Source organism: Bos taurus, chromosome 18 (assembly GCF_002263795.3).
Source record: "Bos taurus isolate L1 Dominette 01449 registration number 42190680 breed Hereford chromosome 18, ARS-UCD2.0, whole genome shotgun sequence".
Taxonomy (NCBI): Eukaryota; Metazoa; Chordata; class Mammalia; order Artiodactyla; family Bovidae; genus Bos; species Bos taurus.
Genome location: NC_037345.1, coordinates 63495052 through 63513781, shown reverse-complemented (window position 1 = coordinate 63513781; position 18730 = coordinate 63495052). Strand labels below are relative to the sequence as shown.

Sequence of the window (18730 nt, the reverse complement as noted above, 5' to 3'; positions counted from 1 at the left end):
AACTCCCCATTCCTCCTCCCCACCAGGCTCCTCTGTCCATCCAGGCTCCTCGGTCCATGGGATTTCCCAGGCAAGACCAGTGGGTTGGTTGCCATTTCTCTCTCCAGGCATCTTCCTGACCCAGGGATCAAACCTTCCTCTGTTACACCACCTGTTACGCTCAGGTGACAGCCAGCCAACTGGAGACCCAGAAAGGGATCAGAGGGACTCAGCCTGCGAGGACACTGTGGTGTAAGTTATTTAAAAAGCATGTATTTATTAACAGAAACAGGTAAGCTCACAAAGCGCCCTCCTCTCCAGAGAGGAGGAAGTGAATCCCTGGACGTTATGATCAACCTTCAGTGACAGGAGGCAGTTTGCAAAGGCACTGCTCAATGCAGGAATTGGGAGCCCGATTCCACGAGTTCGAGCCCAGGACCCGCATCCTCGGTGTGTGGCTTTGGCCAGGTGCCTTGACCTTTCTATTCCTTGTTATCTGCAAAACGGTACTGGATTATCCACAAACTACTTAATGTACCTAAAGCCCCTGGAGGCAGGCGCACAATGTGTTACTGTCGCTCTAGAAGGGAGGACCCCGGCTCAAGCGGGCGCTGGGAGGAGCCTGAAGCGATCAGTCCAGTAAAGAAGGGACCAGGGTGGCAGACGAGAGAGCCCTCCGGGCGCACGGGCTCCGGCCGCCGCGGGCGGCGCCGGCATGGAACGGGTTACAACGATAGAGACGACCGGCGGACCCGGGGTAGCTGAGCGGCCCTGGCCACCACCCTCCACGACGCCTACCGCGCGACCGCGCAGGCGCGAGAGCCCGGCGCGGGGGCGGGGGGCACCTCCCTGGGCACCCGGAAGTCTCCGCCTAACGGGCCGAGCCCGCTCCTCCTGGCCTGGAAGGGGGCGGGGCGCGAAGCCCCTCGTCGCGCAGCGCCATAGAGCGTGGCCGGAGGACCCGTGTCCTAGACGCGTCCGGAAGTGCCACCCTGGGGCGCCCGCTCCGCACCATAGAGCTGGGGGGGGGCCCCGCGGCAGCTAGGGGGGGTCGCCGGACTCGCCTTCCTAGAGAGGCGAGGACGGGGTGGAGGCTGGAAGGGGGGTAGGGAGGGGAGGGGGGGAGCGGCGCGGGCGGAAGCGGCCAGGAAGGTCACTTCCGGCCTGGGCGCCCGTCCCCCTGACCCCAGGGTCTGAGTCGCCGCTGCCGCCGCTGCCACCATCCGCGAGGGAGGAGAGAGGAGGAGGAGTGCGGCGCGGCGGCCCCGGGACCGAGGAGGTGAGGGGAGGGCGCGGGGGCGGGGGCCGTGCGCCCGGGGCCGGGTGGGCGCGCGCCTCAGGGCGCCGGGCTGCGGCCGGGGGGGCGGGCGGGGAGGCGGGCGGCGAGCGCGACTGGGCAGGCGAGTGCGCGTGCGCGCCGCGGGGGGCGGGGGCGTGAGTGAGCGCGCGGCCGCTGACGCGGGGCGGGGCGCGCGCGCCGGGACGGGCGCGCGCACCACGCCCGGGGGCGCGCCCGAGGCGGGCGCGCGCAGCGCGGGCTCGCCGGTGGGGCCGCCGTGTCGCCCCCACCCCCACCCCAGCCTTCCCGGCCGCTCGTGGCCGGAAGTGGTGGCGACTCCCTGGGGAAGTTGAGGCCCCGGTGGGGGAGGCGGCGCGCGCGGGCCCAGCCGGCCTGACCGGAAACGGCGGCCCCCGGGGGACCGGTGGCGGCCCCTGGCCTGCCCGCTCCCCTTTCCCCCCTTTTCAAAGGAGCCAGATCCCGTTGCCGCCCCGGGCGCGCTGCGTGCGGCCTTTGATCCGGCCGGTAATTACGGGCATTCCGGCCGGCGGGAGGCTCATTCATTCGCCCGGGCGCGGGCGGCGGGCAGGAAGCGCGTGCGCTGGAGGGGAAATGTTAGGCCAAGGTCAGGCACCGCGTGGCCCGCGGGGCAGGGCGAGGCCGGCGGCCGGGCCCGATGGCCACCCCGAGGCCTCCCGGGCGCCGCATAGCGCCCTTGAGCCCCTGTTCGCGGCCCGGCCATAAAGGGGAGCACCCCAGTTCGTGGAAACGGGTGCCCCTGGGGCACAGGCCAGCCAGGGATGGCGTGATCAGACGGAAAAGTGAGCCACGGCGAGTGTGGACAGAGACTCTTGCGGGCCCATTGGTTGGCACGAGGACAGGGAGATGAAGCAGGCCCGCTGTGCGCGTGGAAGAGCTGGACCGGGCCCATGCGCCTCCTCACCTCCACACTCCTGTCCTCACCCAGGGGACCAGGGAGGGCGCCCCAGCCCCAGTCCAGAGGGGCACTGTAGGAAGGGACTGACTTGGTCTGTGTGCTCCGCTTGGTTCCTGGTGCCTGGACCTGTCTTAGGGATCCAGGGTTAGGATCCAGCTGGGGGTTGGGCCTGCCCTTGCTCCCGGGGAAGCCCGGTTACTGTGGCTTATCTCTTCACTAAGAACTTAAGCCTCTTTGGCTCAGCTGGCATTCACCCTCCGCCTCTGCAGGCAGGCCCTCCGGCCTGAGCCCCAGAACATTCAGATCTGATTCCTTCTTGTGTTGTCTCCTGTCTTAGCCTCTTACTCCTGGAGGTCTTGGAGTCTAACCCCCGCAGGCTGAGCTAGAGAACTGGAAGGATTCGGCCCAGGGTGGCCCCGGGCGTCAGGCGGCACTGCTGCGTGTTAGCCCTGGGCTCTGGGGTCAGACAGACTGGTTTCAGGTCCCAGCTCCACGTTCATCATCACCTTTTTGACCTCACAGCACAAGGCATTTCTCAGTTTCTACTAGTGAAAAAGAGGGGCTGTACTAATGGCGTTGACCTTGGTAGGAAGGCTCCCAATGCTCTCCTTTTGGAGCCAGCGCACAGCTCTCAGAAGTGGGTGTGAAGCGGGTGCAGAGGCCTCAGGCCGGCCTGGCATTCCCGGGCTCCGTCTCTTCCAGCCCCGTGACCTTGGACCTGCCGCTTCCCCTTTCCCAGGCTCAGTTCCTCCTCAGGCCCCCATGACCCAGAGCACGGTCCACCATCCCTGGGTGAGCCTCGTCCATCAACGCAGCTGCCAGCCCCGCCTGGTGTTGGGCCTGGGACACAGTGGTCCTGGTGCGGTGCTCCGCTAGGGGTGGGGCAGGACGGTGCAGTAGTGGAGAGGCTCGGACGCCCCAGGCAGGGGCTGGGGGTTGCCAGGCTAGCCGGGAGCTGGAGGAGCCCGGGGGAGATGTCTCGAGTCTCACAGGACAGAGGAGCTGGCCGAGAGGCCCCGGGGACCTGAGGGGGGCCTGAGTCCTGGGCTAGTGGCGGCGGTCTTGGTCTTGACCTCCAGTCTCTGCCTGGCTGCCCTGGGTCTTGGGTGGTCCTTTCTGGGCACTCCTGGGCTCAAACGCCCCCAGCCCTGACCCTGGACATGTGTCCTGCAGCGCCCCCAGCTGGCCGAGGCTGTGCCTGGGACCCCGCTGTGGCCCTGGCCTCCTTGTGGAGGCAGACTGCAGCCAGGAGCCTGGCACGTACCGCAGAGGCCCCAGGGTGGGGGTGGTCACCCCACTCAGCGGTGGGCTGAGCCCCCTGCACTGGTGCAGGGTTGGCGGGAGTCCAGAGCCTGGCCTTTACCAGAGCTGCCGCCTCCGCTGGCTTCTTTTGGCCAGGCTTGGGTTCTGGGGAGATGGAGGCTGTTCTGGAGGTCTCTGAGGTATCCGTTGGTTTGGGGTTAGGGGACTTGGATACCCCCCATGGGGTGGGGCCGATGACTGGCTCGGAGACGCAGAGCTGGCGCCTGTTTTCAGGTGTGACTCTCGGTCCGTGTGTTAGGAGGCCTCCCTGCCCCAGTTGCGGGGGGTTGCTTGTCTCTCCAGCGGGGCCAGCAGCCCTGTCCTGGTGGCAGAGAGGGCGCCTCTCACCACTGCGCTGCCCCCCGGCTGAGCCGGCTGCTCCTGGGGTCCACCTTGGTGTGGGGGTCTCCTTGCTCTGCCTGCCTGATTGTTGGGCCCACAGAACACTGGCCTCTTTGCCAAATGGGGGCTTCTGTGCGGGCTGCCTCGTCACGAGTGATGCTGGGGACCCACACGTGGTCCAGCCTGGAGGCGCAGGGTCAGGCCGGCCAGGACGTCCTGACTCCCTGGGCTGGAGGAGTTTGCCGTCTGCTGAGGTGTGTGTGGACACATAGGGTGGAGGAAGTCAGGGAGAGCCTCCCAGGGATGTGGGCTTGGCTGTAATCCGGAGTAAAGGGAGCCGGTACTGGTGTTCTTGGCGGAGGGGAGGACTGGCCTTGGAGGCTGGGCCGCGGGTGTGTCCCGAGGCTCTGGGAGGTTGGGTCAGCCCTGGACGGGTCTGAACTGGGCTCCAGAGGCCTGTCCACGTTCCCTGGGCGCCCAGCTCCTTGTGGAGCGCGGCCGTTCCTCTCATGATCTGGATGCCAAGCCCTTGAAGATGAGGCGCGGGGTGGAGCATCCGCCCCGGATGGCGTGGCTGGGGGTGAGGCCGACTCCACCCTGGCCACCCACCCACCAGCCCAGCGAGGGCAGCCTCCCATCCCCTTAGTGGCTGTGGGGATCAGGCGGTGCCCACGCTGTGTCCAGTCCTCGGTGTTGTTGTTTGGTCTTGTGTGGGGAGAAGGGACAGTGGAGCTGAGGGAAGGGAGGAGTCTGGGAAGGCTTCCTGGGGGAGGTGCTGTGTTCTCTGGGCTCTGGCGGCAGGTCTCCAGGGAGCAGACAGGGGTGGGGGCAAGGAGGAAAGAAGTATCCTGCAGATACCAGCCAGGACAGCCCAGCGCCCCCAGAGGGAGCGGAGTCTGGCCCATCGCCCGGTCAAGGGGTGACAACCAGCAATGGCCCACATGTGCAGCTGTGTTTTTCTGGCCTGAAGAGTATTTTGTTGTTTTAAGGAATCTTCACTTATTTACCAGCATTTAAGGGCAGACGTGTGGGAAGCTCTAGGAAGGCTGGTGGTGGCCGGGCACTGGAGAGCAGACCCCTGGAAGGCCAGAAGGTGCCCGGCACGTGTGATGTGGGGCAGGGCTCCCAGGAGGAAGTGCGTCTGCGGGCTGACCTGGCAGACGCCGCCCGGGTCTGGAGTTTGGACCTAGTGCAAGGGTCGTGTGTGGGGGTAGTTCAGGTAGGGGGGTGGTGGGACTGAGCTGCCCTTAATAAAACAGACAGCAGCTCCCCTGTGAGGTGGTTGCCGTGCAGACAGGTCACCCTCTTACAGCTCACAGTGACCACGTGCACAGGGACGTGCCCCTGGGGACCACAGGCCCGAGTCCTGTCTGGGTCTGCCCGTCCTGACTTCTCGGGCAAGCGGAGTCACCGAGGTCTCCCCTCCGAGACCAGCGCTTCCTCTTCCTGCTCCTCCAGCTGCCACGGGCTGCACGCGCGTCCATCACCGGTGACAGCCGTTTGGGCTGTCTCCACGCGCGGCTCTTGTGACTTGTGCTTCCGCAAACACGCGCGTGTAAACTGTCGTGCGGACGTGTTTTCACTCCTCTTGGGTTCATGGCTGGAAGGCCCTGCTTCTCCGCAGGCATGCGCGTGCTTTCTGTGGTCATCGCGTCCGGCTGGCGCGCCTGCTCTGGGGTCTGTCTGTGGTCTTGACGCCACGCGGAGCATGTATCTCTTCGTGTGCTTGCCAGTTCCTTGCGTGTCGTTTTGGAGAAGTGTCTCTTCCCATCCTCTGTCCCCTTTCAGTCGACTGATTTGTTTGAACCTAGTGCCTGGAAAAGATGAACCGGTCCGTGGTGTGGGGAGCAGATTTGGAGAGGGCTTGGAGGGTGCAGGCCCCGGGGGTGGGAGTTGGGAGAGGGCGGTGAGGGTGGGTGCAGGGCCCTCCCAGGGTGGAGGCCGAGAGGTAGCCACTGGGGCTTCGGTGGCCTCGAGGCTGGGACGGGGGCTGGGGAAGAATGGCCGGGGAGGAGCCGGGGGTCCCAGCTAAGGCCTGAGGGCAGCCCAGGAACAGAGAGGCACGTGGGGCGGGTGGGATGGAGAAGCGAGGGGACAGCCGGGGCAGCTGTCTCCGGCAGCGGGAACCCTGGGCAGGCGCCGGAGCAGGGCCGGCCGGAGGAGGCGGCGAGATTGGCAGCGGAAGAAAGAGCCGGCGGGTAATTGGTGGGCAGGCATCCAGTGCAGGTGGGTGGGTCTAATAACAACAGTAATAATAATTTGTCTCGCAGGCCCTGCCGGCTCCCAGGCTAATTGGATCGCTGCAGGGCCCCGCGGGGGTGGGCCTTCGTCTCTGTGGAGTGGGTGGGGGTCAGAGTGGGGCGGCGGGGCCTGACAGGTGTGCCGGGCCGTGGAGCGTCTGGGGGGCGGGGAGGGCAGGACCCACCACCTTCAGCCTCCAGAGACATCAGGTTCCACAGTCGGGCTGGCGCGGGTATCACCCCACTTCCCCCAGGGAGCCGCCGGGTCAGGGGCTGCCCCAGCCCCCAGCTCTGGGTGGGAGGGCTGTGGCTTCCCCCTCCCCCCAGGTCCCAGGGTTGGACCCCAAGGCCCCGGGGCTCGGGGCAACACAGGAGCCCGAGTGGCCGCAGTGGAGGAGCACACGAGTGGCCGGGGCGACTCTCCAGTGCACGCCGTTGGCCCTTCACAGGGATCCAGGGAGTCTCCCAGGGCGCGCTCCGGCTCCTCCCCACCCCCAACCCCGGGCTCCTGGGGTCCCTGCTGTGTGAGGCCGCGGTGGGGGCACAGGGCCCGGCCCCCGAGCCAGAGCGGCCCCCACGAGAGGCCCAGCAGGTGGATGCCAGGGTGTTTACCTGGTGGCTGGCTTTAAGTCTCCCTTCCTGGGGGGGCGGGGAGGGGGGTCACCGCCCTCTGCTCAGGCCAAAAGCAGAATGCAGAGCAGACTGCCCCGGGGCCCGGGTGTGCCGTGCGCCAGGTGGAGAGCCCGTGGGCCCAGAAGTCAGCCAGAGAAGCTGCCGCCTGTGGGGCCCAGTCGGGGCTTCCTGCCAGGTTCCGAGTTCCATCCGACCGACCCCGCCCCCTCCGCTGCGGGCTCTGCCTTGGGCTCCTCCAGGCGTTTCCCAGGGCGCCCTGCGTGGCCGGCGCTTCCCCGAATCGTGGCGACCCTGTGCCCTAGCCTCCGGGTCTCAGACTCTGACCTGCCGCTGGTCGGCCTCGCTGAGGGTCTGTGTGGACACCTCGATCCCACTTAGACCCAGTGAAAAGCGCCCTTCGTTGGACGGCAGCTCCCAGGAGGATCATCGTGTGTGCACCCCCGCCCCCACTCTGTTCCAGTCTGTCGAGGGGCCTTACCCTGCCCTCCTCTGCCCTCCTGGGGCTTCCAGCTGGACTGACTGAGGCGATCAGCAGGAGACCAGATGGATTCTGTTAAGCACCAGCTCGGGAAAACCCGAGTGACAGGGCGGGGCGCCAGCGGGGGTCTGCGTGCTGGGGGGTAGCCTGGGCTGCGGTGGGGGAGACAAAGGAAGGTCATGTCTGCAGGCTCCCCGCCCTCTGGGGCGTTGTTCCCTCCTGGTGCGGGACCCTCTATCGCGGGGGACTTGCCTCCTCCTCTCGGGGAGTCATGGGTTCAGAGGAGCTCCTTGCACCAGGAGCTGGGTGTGGGCGGGGGTCCTGCAGTTCAAGGCCCGCTCCCCGCCCGCCATGGGAATCAGGTGGTGTCTCCCTCACTCCCTGAGCTGCCCCGTCTGGGGGTGTGGGGACCTCTGGCCTCGGGGCAAGCTGCCCAAAACCTCCCTGTCCTGCGTCCCTTCCCCTGGAGCCTGTGGACGCCCTGAGGAGGATGGAGGGCCCCCGCCTTCTCAGTGCAGGAAGCGGGCGGAGGTGGGTGCTGGCCGGGAAGGCCCTGCTTGCTTGACTTGGACGCAGTTATTCCGGCCCCACAGGTGGCCGCCCAGCAGATAGGTGTGGATCAGAAGTCTCGCCGAGCGGCCCCTCCTGCCCCTGCCGCTCCTGTTTCTCTTTTACTCGTTTCTGACACGGACGGTGCTTGAGTCAGGGCCTGCACACATGTCTTAGTCTGTTTACGGACTCACTGGGACACAAGCCACCCTCGTGAGAGGGACAGTCCACTGGGTGTCACAGAGTTCGGCAGCCACTGCCACCGTCTCGTCCCAGAACATTTCATCACTCAGAGAAGCCCCGTGCCCACACGTGGGCGCTCCGCCAATCCCCGGCCTGGCAGCCTGGCCTCAGCCGGATCTTCCATGGCCTGCTCCGCTCCCCTCGCTGCCTCTGCGCAGCGCTGCTGTGAAGGCGGCCTCAGAGCGGGATTCTGGGGCTGCGTGGGCTGAGCCCCTGTGGTCGGCCTGCTAGGCTGTTCTCACGGCGGCCGTCCTGGTTGGCATGCCCGACCGCCCTGTACCCGGACTGTGGGGTGGTACCCGCTCGGCTCCGGCCGTCTGTCCTGTGGGGTCTGGGGTGGAAGGGTCTGGTGGCCCGTGTGTCGGCGTTCAGCGGGCTGCCTTCCGGACCTGGAGCCTCCACGCTACTCAGGCAGTTCCTGGGCGTCGCTCACCGTCAGCAGCGCCTGCTGTGTCCGGGGGTCTCGGGGTGGCGTGTCCCCGGGCCACCAGCTTCCTGGGAACCCCGTGGCCCCCACGCCCCCACCCCTCCACTCGGGGCAGTCGCCCTGGGAAGGCGGCTGGGGTCCCCAGCTCGGGCTGAGCACTGCCCGCATCTGTCTTGTGGCCGTCCAGCCGGGGGGCGGAGGGTGCAGCTCGGGCCCCCGCGTGTGCTCTGGCGTCCTGTGAACCCTCTCCTTGTCTCCCCTCCGACAGGGCCCAGACATGGAGCTGCGGGAAGAGGCCTGGTCTCCGGGGCCGCTGGACTCCGAGGACCAGCAGATGGCTAGTCACGAGAACCCAGGTGAGGGGCCCTGGGCTTCTCCCGGCTGACCTCGCGCCCTGCCCGCTTCCTGGAGGCTCGGGGTCCTACCCCGCCTCCCAGGCCCAGCCAGCCGCCTCCCGGGCCTGGTGGGGTCTCCGTGGCCCCCCAGCTGGGAGCCTTTGGGGGCAGCCCCCTCGGCTGCCGCGGGTGGGGGCTCCTCAGCCTGGGGAGGGCCCGGGGGCTGGGGGCCAGGAGGACACAGGGCGTCCGGGTGGGCCTGGGTCCTCCCGGGTTTTCATCTTCATTTAAGACATGGGCAGCCTGCCTTATTTAATAAAGCGTTACCTGGCTTGAGTAACCTCCTCTGTGAGCCCCCGGGGATGAGGCTTCGCGTGCTGAGGCTGGGCCACAGCCTCGCCAGCCCCCACCCTCAGGGGGAGCCGTGGCCCATCTCCCCGGCCCCGGGCTTCCGTGCAGGGCGCCTGTGAAATAAAGTGTGAAGCGCTCTGTGCTGCTGTTGATGCGTCTTCGTGCGTCCCGGCCGGCGTCCATGACCTCTCACTGTGAGGGCTCTAGGCCTGGGGGAACAGACCCTGCCCTACAGGGAGGGCCCAGGCCCTCCTTCACCACGGCGCCCCCCCTCCCTGTTTTTTTACCGCTTTAAAGTAAGATTAACCTTACAGTTGGTTTCCTTCTGGAAACTTCCAGCCCGACAGTGTGGTGGCCGCACGTCACGCTGCCTGGCCCCAGCAGTGAACCACACTGGGTGGGCCTACACTGCCTGTGCCCGTTTCTTGGAGGATTTCAAAAAGCATCCCCACGTGTTGCAGCGGCTCACCCATAAATTCTCCGCGAGCAGCAAACGCTCATCTCAGCTGACGGACTCAGCGTTTCCCCTGACTGTCCTCTGCCCCCAGCCGCCTCCGGAAGGCGGTTTACCTCGGAGCCCAGAGTTCTGACTGTGCACGCTGTCCACTCAGGCGCTCTCCTGGGCAGACCTTGAAGGGCAGGTGGGCTCTCACCTCTGTTCTGCCCAGTGGTCTGCTCGGGCCCCCACCCTGTGACCCCCTGCGCGCTTCCCAGCTGCTCTGCTCCCCCTTGTCGGCACCCCTGTGGGCCCCTCCCGTGAGGGGCAGTGTGGGACCCCTGCCCTGAGACCGCTGGTGCTGTCTGGTGCGGTGGGGAGGGCCGAGGGGCCCCGGGGGCAGGGCTGTGAGCCCGGGGCATGGGACGGTGGGGCCACCAGGAGCCAGGGCTGGGGCTGGGCTGGACTCTCTGCAGGCTGCAGCCAGGTCTGTGCTGACCACCTCACGGGCGCACTGACCGCGCACGCCCCCCCCAGACCCCGGGGGAGGGGGGGAGCCGGCAGGGGTGCGGTGTGAGAGCTGGCCAGGTCTTCCACGTGGGCACTCAGAGAGAGGTCCTCTGAACACGGATCGTAGGTGAAGAGAAGGCCTGACTGAGGCGGGGAGGAGTCTTCAGCCAGTGGGTTGGAGATAACCCTCCAGGGCCAGGGTCCCAGCCTCACACGGTCAGGCCCGCCTCTCCTATCTCAGTGCCACTAGCATCACCCCGCAGAGTCCCCTGAAATGCTCTGCCTGAGCTGGGGCAACAGCAGACCCCGCGTGAAAAGACAGCAACCTCACCCAGGCAAGACCCACGTGCCCTGGCACAGCCCCAAGCACAGGGGGATGGGGACGAGCCAATGGCCCTCGTGGTGTTAGGGGGCGGGGAGCTGGCCACCAGGCTGCCCTCGGGGGTCACTGTGGGCAGCAGCCGCAGCGGGTGTTCCATGCAGAGCAGCAGCGGGGTGCACAGACTGCCTGGGCCCGCGGCTTCCTGTGTCCAGGGAAAGCACCCGCCATGGAGGCCCCAGGCAGGGCAGGGTCTGCACGGAGGGGCTTCAGGGTCCAGTGGGGACTGCAGTGGGGAGGGGAAGGTACTGACCAAATGGGGTGGCGGCAGAGCGAGGGTCCCTGGGAGAGCAGGTCACACACGCGGCAGAGGACCCTCGAGGAGCTGAAAACACTGCCCAGAATGTAGCCGCCTGTGAATTCAGGGAAGTGGACGTCCAGAGATGGGCAGACAGGGAACTAAAGTTCTGTTCTGCTGACCCCACCCCGCAGGAGCTACTAGAATAAGAGAAAGGGGCCGAGGAGGGTGTCCTCAGATGCGGAGGCTGCGGTGTGTCAGAGGTGCACAACCAGACAGGCGGGACTGTGCGGAGGGGCTTGGAAGAACAAGACCAGGACCGCGCGGCCCAGGGACAGAGCTCAGCAGACAGCCAGAAACACAGACAAAGCCATTTCAAGACAAAGATGGAGCAGCTGAAGACCAAGTAAAAGTAGTGAGTGCATCGTTCCCTGAGAAAACCTGAAGGTGAAAAGGAGGAAGGTTGTAAAATCAAAAAGAAATAAAGATTACAGCAGGGTTTAAAAAAAAAAAAAAAGGTACTGAAGTTAGTTAAAGAAAGCCCCAAGAAGACAAAACCCTGTATAAGGAAGAGAACAGTGAAACCTACGCGTCTAGAAAACATTCCTGAAATGGAAAAGTTGGGTGTCGAAAGAGCAAGTCGAAACTCTGAGAACATCCGCTCGGATGGATGGTCTTTGAATCAAGTCGCTGGGCTTGAAGAAGCAGATCCCCCCGGGTACCTGGGGAAAGAGCGAAGGGCCCCAGGCAGAGGAGACGGCATTGCGCTCAGCCAGTCAGTGGCGCCTTCTGCCAGGGCAAAGTGGAGGGCTCCTGTTTCTGATTGTTGGGGGAAGGAAAGGGAGGCCGCGGGTCACATCGTATGGAGAAGCGACCTGCACATTGGAAGGGCGGAGCCAAGCAGACCGGCTCCGCGTGGGCCCTTCCTGGAGATCCGCGGGCAGGGAGCGGGGCCAGGCTGGCTGTGAGGTGGGCGCCCGAGTCCTGAGGAACCTCGCTTGGCCGTGCCGGTGTGCGCACCGCCATCCCGATGCTGGTGCTGTGGTGTCAGCAGCCTGGCACAGACGGCGCCTCTGGGTTCTCTCCTCGCCTTGTGAGGACTGGGGATGCGGGCGTCTAAGGAAGACCGCAGAGAAGCCTACTGGCCTGGATCTGTATGGAAAGTGTCAGTTAGAGCTTACAGGAATTTTACCTTAAAAAAAAAAAAAAGCAGTGATCACTTCCAGATTTGGAGCTTGAAATTGTTTCCTGCTCAGAGAAACCAGAGCGCCCTTGTAGATTGGCCGGCTGCAGGTCTGGGGAAGAAAGTGTGGGTGAGCCTGTGGTGGCAGAGGAGCTGTCAAAGGACCCCGTAGGTCCCATCCGGAGGACTCGGAGCCCCTTCAAGGCTCCCACGCACCACAGATGGCGGGGTGACAGGCGAGGGGTGCAGCCCACCAGATGTGTGTAAATCCGTGGACTCAGAGTGCAGTGAGGAAAGGGAAGGTTACTTGGTCATGCTGGAGGACAACGGAAGACCGGGCAGATGAAGGAAAATGAGGTTCATTCCGCCGTAAACCCGTGAAATTGACCACTGGGTCCCAACCAGCGGGCGAGGGAGCTTCTCAAAACTACTCCACCTAAAACGTAATGTGGAGCTGACCACAATCAATGCAGGACAAATGCCCTGTCACGACGGGGGCGGGGCCCCTCTGTGCCCGCTGCGTGCAGGGGCCGCGCCGTGCATCCCTCCATGATTCCGTAGATGTCTGAGTTCCTGCGTGTCAGTGGCCCTTGATGTCACAGAAACGATACGCCATCACACGAGAGACGATAATCCATGCTTTTAGTGAGAGAACGGGATTGCACCTTCAGAATGACTGACCACAGAACCGGCGGGGCTGGGCCCCCAGCAGCCCACGAGGAGGAGCTGGCAGCCCGCGAGGGTCCAGAGGGCCGCAGGGCTCCGTGAAAAGAAGATTGTCAGGAAAAGCAAGAGACCGGCGAAGCTGTGTATTACACAGGACCTAAAAGACTTAGATGAAGTCAAAAGTAAAGGGACCGAACTCATGTCTGGGGATGTGCACTTGGGTGATGGCGTGCAGGAACGCGAGGGGGCGGCTCTTGCACGGCTCTTTGGGCTTGGGGTGGGGGAGGGTGCGTGGGACCGGGCACGGAGGGGCTCCGGTAGGGAGGGCGGACCGGGGGCAGCCGCTGACCATCTTCCTGACCTGGACGGGGTGCAGAGTCGGACTCGGGGGTGCACGAGAGCGCGGGGCCCTGCACCCACTGCAGGAGACCAGAGGTCCGCTGGTTGAGGGGCAGGCCCTACTCCCGGAGTGAGTAGACACTCCTCCACTGGGCCGTTTTAACACCTGCTCGAAAAGCAGTGCCTGTGGTGAAGGCGGCGCAGTGCCGCCCCCGGCTCAGCCCCACTATCAGCCCAGCCCTGCGGCGCACCCCCCCCCCCCGCCCCCGCCCCGAGCTTTCTCTCCTGTTTCCGGACCGGCGCTCCGCCCCTCGCCCCCCACCCGCATCCAGGACTGCTGGTTGAGTCCCAGGGGTCTCACAGGTTCAGGTGGGCTATGTTATGTCCGGGTCCTTGCGATGGCAAATGCGCGTCATCGCCGAGTCATGTCTCTGTTGTTAAACTTCAGGGACAACTTGGAAAGCAGAGCGTGTACTTCGGCCTTCCGCCAATAGCAAGCCTACTTCCTATCCCCTCCCTTCCCCACGCCTTAGGACGTCGTGTGCTTAAGACTTTCTCCTCTTTATCTCCCTTGGCCGCGCTGCGTGGCTTGCTGGATCGCAGGGCCCCGATCAGGGTGGGACTGGGGCCCGCGAGGCAGTGGAGTCCTAACGGTGGCCGCCCCGGAGTTCCCGATTTATGTTGACGTCAAAGTGGAGTGGGCCCCAGGCCATCTCTTCGGAAGCGCCTCCCACCCCGCCCAGGCTTCCTACCGAAGTGATGTCCTGTCCCAGCTCAGGCCCTGTTCCGGTACTCCTCGCGTGGAGCCCTGGTTCTCAAAGCGTCGGTGCTCAGTCACCGGGGGTGGCGCGTGGGGCATCGTCTCCCAGCGCTGCCGGAGCTCAGGGCGGCCACCTGGGATCCGGACTGCGGGCCCCTGGTGCTTCTCCGCCCCCAGGCCGTGTCGCCGCGGGAGGCGGCTCATCTGGCTGGCCCCTCGGTGTCCTCGCTGCGAAGGCCCGAGTCCCCAGCGCCCACCTCGCGGGTCTTAACGCACAGATGCTTACCGAGTGCACGAGGACGTTATCTCGAGGACAGTGTTGGGGCACTTTGTCCCAGGCCGGGTGCTGGAACACGGTCCGACCGCTGGCCCTGTGGGCCTGCAGGCTAGTGAGAGGGGGCGGGAAAACAGAGCTAGGTAGGTTATGGTGGGGTTCACCTTTGAGCGACGCCTTCGCGTGGCACCTGGGGGCGCGGCCGGAGGCTGGTGGGCGGGGTTATTTCCGGGGCGGAACCGAAGCTTGGTGGGCGGAGCTGTGTCCGCGGCCCAGGCCGGAGGCTGGTGGGCGGGGCTATGCCGGGGCGAGGCTGGGTCCGTGTGGGCGGGGCTGTGCCCAAGGGTGGAGCCGGAGACTGGTGGGCGGGGCCGTGGGGGGGGCGAGGCCACGCCCAGGAGGTGGAGCCGGAGGATGGTGGGCGGGGCTGGGCCCGAGCTCTGGCCCCTGGCAGGTGTCTGAGCTGGAGCCCCCTAAATCCGTCTCCATTCTGTAGCTCAGGCCCGAGTCGCACAGGGAAGGCAGATGTCGCCGAGGGTGCACCCAGATCTCGTGGAGCCGCTCATCTCTCCCGGGAGGCCGCCCGGGCGAGGGGCGGTGTAAATGTATTAAGGCTTTGTCGGGCAGTCGGCCCGCGGAGGTGTCCGAGGTGGTGTCCTCGGTTCGCAGGCGCCGGGAACGAGGCCCCGCGCTCCTTTCTTGTCTCCACTGGGCACACAGGGCCCACAGAACCAGGGCCCAGGCTGAGGACGTCTGTGATAGAGGTTGCGGGGTGTGGGGTTGCACCCCCAGTTAGTGGGGGGGGGGTAGTCAGGGCTCTCCTGCTGTGCTCTCATTAACCAGTCCGACCCCCGCAGCCACGGTCGTCTTCCCAGAACCCAAATGTGACACCGTCCTTTCCCGGGCCGAGATGAGAGCCGCCTGGTGCTAGGGTCTCCTGCCTCAGGGGTCATTCTGTACTAGGGCCTTACCTAGCCCTCCACGCGCAGCCCCGTTCGATTCTGTTGATTCCTTTAGCAGACATTTCTGGAATCCCCACCAAGTCCCGGGCATTGTTCTGGGTGTGGGGGAAACGGCTGTGAAGGAAGGCGAAGCCCTAGGGGATGGTTATGGAGTGTTTGGTAAAACGCAGGAAACTGGGGGGTGTGGGGATGGGGATTGAGCGAGCACGTCTGCCCGGGGCAGGCCTGGCAGCTGCAGGCCCGGTTCTCGGCGCTCCGAGGTGCCGCCCCCAGCCTGGTGGAGGGGAGCCGGTTCCCGAGGCCTCGCAGCGCGGCAGGGAAGCAGCCCCAGACGCCCTCCGCGGGCTCTCTGACGTCCTCTCCCCGCTTCCTTGCAGTGGACATCCTCATCATGGATGACGACGACGTCCCCAGCTGGCCCCCGACCAAGCTGTCCCCTTCCCCATCGGCGGCCCCAGCCGGCCCTCCGCCCCGGCCGCGGCCGCCCGCGCCCTACATCTGCAACGAGTGCGGCAAGAGCTTCAGCCACTGGTCCAAGCTGACGCGGCACCAGCGCACGCACACTGGCGAGCGGCCCAACGCCTGCGCCGACTGCGGCAAGACCTTCTCGCAGAGCTCGCACCTGGTGCAGCACCGGCGCATCCACACGGGCGAGAAGCCCTATGCCTGCTCTGAGTGCGGCAAGCGCTTCAGCTGGAGCTCCAACCTTATGCAGCACCAGCGCATCCACACGGGCGAGAAGCCCTACGCCTGCCCCGATTGCGGCCGCAGCTTCACGCAGAGCAAGAGCCTGGCCAAGCACCGGCGCTCGCACAGCGGCCTCAAGCCCTTCGTGTGCCCGCGCTGTGGCCGCGGCTTCAGCCAGCCCAAGAGCCTGGCGCGCCACCTGCGGCTGCACCCCGAGCTGTCGGGGCCGGGCGTGGCGGCCAAGGTGCTAGCGGCCAGCGTGCGCCGGGCCAAGGCGCCCGAGGAGGCGGCGGCGGCGGACGGCGAGATCGCCATCCCGGTGGGCGACGGCGAGGGCATCATCGTGGTGGGCGCGCCGGGCGAGGGGGCGGCGGCGGCTGCAGCCATGGCGAGCACGGGGGCCAGGGCGCCGGGACCCCGCTCGCGGCGCGCCCCGGCCCCCAAGCCGTACGTGTGTGTGGAGTGCGGGAAGGGCTTCGGGCACGGGGCCGGGCTGCTGGCCCACCAGCGCGCCCAGCACGGGGACGGGCTGGGAGCAGCGGGGGGTGAGGAGCCGGCGCACATCTGCGTGGAGTGCGGCGAGGGCTTCGTGCAGGGCGCGGCGCTGCGCCGGCACAAGAAGGTGCACGCCGTGGGCGCGCCCTCGGTCTGCAGCCACTGCGGACAGAACTACTACCGGGCGGGCGGGGACGACGACGACGAGGACGACGACGAGGAGGCGGCGGGCGGGCGGTGCAGCGAGTGCCGCGGCGGGGAGGGCCGGTAGGGGCGGCGGCCCGGGGGGGCGGGGCCCCTCGGGCTGGGCGGGAACGACGGCGCGGGACCCAGAGGCTGGGGCGAAACGGACAGAGGGGCGTCCCGGGGGTGCGGCGGGCCTGGGGCGGGGCGCGCGGAGCACCCACCAGGTCGCCCGGCCCCTCCCCGCGCCCGCCGCTCGGCCTGGCTTGGCCCCGTCGGTTCTCGGCCAAGCCCGAATCGAGACGTTGGGTGGGAACTAGAGAGACCAAGACGCGACGAAACCCATGAGCGGAAGACCATTCGCCCTCTTTCCTTTCTCTCGCCGAAAGGGCTGCTGCGAGAACGGCGAGCCGTGCACCCTTTACCCTCGGAGGGGCCCCAGCAGGAAGGGAGAGAGGGTCCTTTTACCCTTTAGAATTTTCTTTTAATCACACTGCCTCCTGCCCCCGCCCGCCTGTTATTTTCTTCCCCTTCGCGGTCCCAGCCTTTCTCCTCTCCCTGCCCTCCCCCACCCCGCCGGGTCTGGGGTCGCGGAGGCGTGCGGAGCAGAGCGCCCGCGTCCCGGGCGACCCCGCGGACAGCGGGTCCCGGCTCATCCCAGGCCTGGGCGCGGCGGGAAGAGGGCTCGGGGGCAATAAATCGCACTATCCGATCGTCCCTCCTGTGCGTGGTTCTTGAGTCCGGGGAAACGGAGGGCCCCGCACCCGGGCAGCTGCTGCTGGGTGCGTGGGTGGGGGGCACCGGCCAGGCCGGAGGAGAGAGGCCGACATCGGCCCAGGCCGCGCGCGTACCCGGGTGCTCCCTGGAGAATGTCCTGGGAGAGTGACCGGCCGGCTCCGGCAGCGGGCTCTGGGTCCCCGCGTGAGCGGCGTCCTCAATCCGGGAGGACGGGCAGGCCAGAGAGGACCTGGGGCGGGTGTTCCGAGCGAGGCCCGCCCACCGCTGCTTTTAAAAGGACTCCGGCGGCCGGGGGCCGGGGGGCGGGGCGGGGCTGAACAGGCCGTGCCTCTCCTCGCGGTGGCGGGCAGCTCTCCCCCGCGCTGCCAAGGACCCCAGGCTCCCGTCTCCACCAGCCCCGGCGGCCCCGCCTGCGTGCAGCGTCTTGGAAGACTTGTCCTGCACCTTGTAGCTGTGTCCCGTCCTCACATCCACTGGGGGAGCAGGGGACAGCCACGGTGTCACAGGTCACCGTAGAGGAGTGCCTGTCTCAACTTCCCAGCGACAGAATTACTGCCTCTAGGAAGAAGCTGGACTCTGGTGGGTGGGTGGGTATCTGCCTACACACCGCCCCCTGCCTCCCAGGAGCCAGCGGGGCCGGGGGAAGACAAGGGTGGGCAGTGGCTTTCTGCTGCTGGGCCACGTGCCAGACCCACAGGTCGGCCCGGGTGGGGGTGGTGCCTGATACCACCCCAGCATCCCGGAACCCTCCGCTGGAGGCCTGGGGACCATGGGGTCTTGGGAGGTGCAGTGGGTGACCCCGGGGAGGTAGGGTCCCCCCAGGGTGTGTTTCCAGCCTGGCCAAACGGTTCCTCTGGGTTCCTCTGACCTCCGCGGAGTGCGGAGCTGACCAACCAGTCGGGGGAGCTGAAGGAGGAAGCAGGGGTTGGGGTGTGTGTCCTCTCAGGCCTGAGTCTCCCCTGGCCTCTGCTGTCCCTGAGCAGGCCCCAGGCCACAGCCCCTTGGGGCCTCGGGTTCGGAAGCCAAAGTCATGGCCGGCCACCGGTGGGCAGGGACGTGTAGCCCAGGAGGCTTCATTAGGACACCTTGTTCTCAAGTGGCCGTGGCCTCGCTTGGAAACGGTGGACCTGGGTCTGTTTCTTCTGAGGTCTCAGACCTCTGTACGGGAGGGAGGGGGAAAGCTGCTGTTTGTCCAGCGAGGCCGGGGAAACAAAGGCTGAGGGGACGTTTCCCGGTGCCCGCAGGTCCCTTCTCCGTCGGCCAGAGCTGACCTTGGGCGCTTCCGGAGGCGGGGGGGCAGGGGGGGAGTGCTGCCTGCTGGGGGTGGGGGTGTTCCCTGTCCCCTGGGGAGGAGTAAGCGTTGGGTTGAGTCGTTCTGTTCCCACCTCCACGGGCAGAGGCAGCACCTGACACCCGGGCCAGATTCTGGGCCACAGAGAGAGGCTGTGTGACCCTGGGCAAGTGAACTAACCCCTCTGACCCTCCGCTGCCTCCTCTGTGCAAAGAAAAACTTGCCTGTCACAACTGTTTGCAGGGACCCCTGGGGTGTCTCTAAGTGCCTGGTCTCCTCTGGTCACTGACCTCGATTCCTGTCCCGGGAGGAGCCTAGTGCGGGACTTAGGAGCCAGGCACACTGCTCTGCCAGGCGGTGCCGCCCGCCTTCTCCAGTCCTCAGTTCACTTCTTGTCACAATGTGGCATTCAGTGAGCTCGAGGGGCTTCCCAGGTGGCTCAGTGGTCAAGAATCCACCTGCCAACGCAGGAGATGCGAGGAAGAGCCCCTGGA

General features: G+C 66.3%; 1 protein-coding gene across 4 annotated transcripts; it reads left to right on the top strand.

Moving 5' to 3' along the window:
* Positions 1 to 1161: 1161 nt before the first annotated feature.
* On the top strand, positions 1162 to 16924 carry ZNF787 (zinc finger protein 787). Of its 4 annotated transcripts, none has more exons than XM_024978475.2 (3): positions 1162 to 1258; positions 8678 to 8765; positions 15220 to 16924. In XM_024978475.2, the coding sequence occupies exons 2-3, from the start codon at positions 8687 to 8689 to the stop codon at positions 16293 to 16295; spliced, it is 1155 nt and encodes a 384-aa protein (XP_024834243.1). In that variant the 5' UTR covers positions 1162 to 1258; positions 8678 to 8686; the 3' UTR covers positions 16296 to 16924. The 4 variants fall into 4 exon arrangements, with proteins under 4 accessions (XP_024834243.1, XP_024834241.1, XP_024834242.1 ...); XM_024978474.2 differs by lacking the exon at positions 1162 to 1258 and adding an exon at positions 1505 to 1783; XM_024978473.2 differs by lacking the exon at positions 8678 to 8765.
* Positions 16925 to 18730: the final 1806 nt, after the last annotated feature.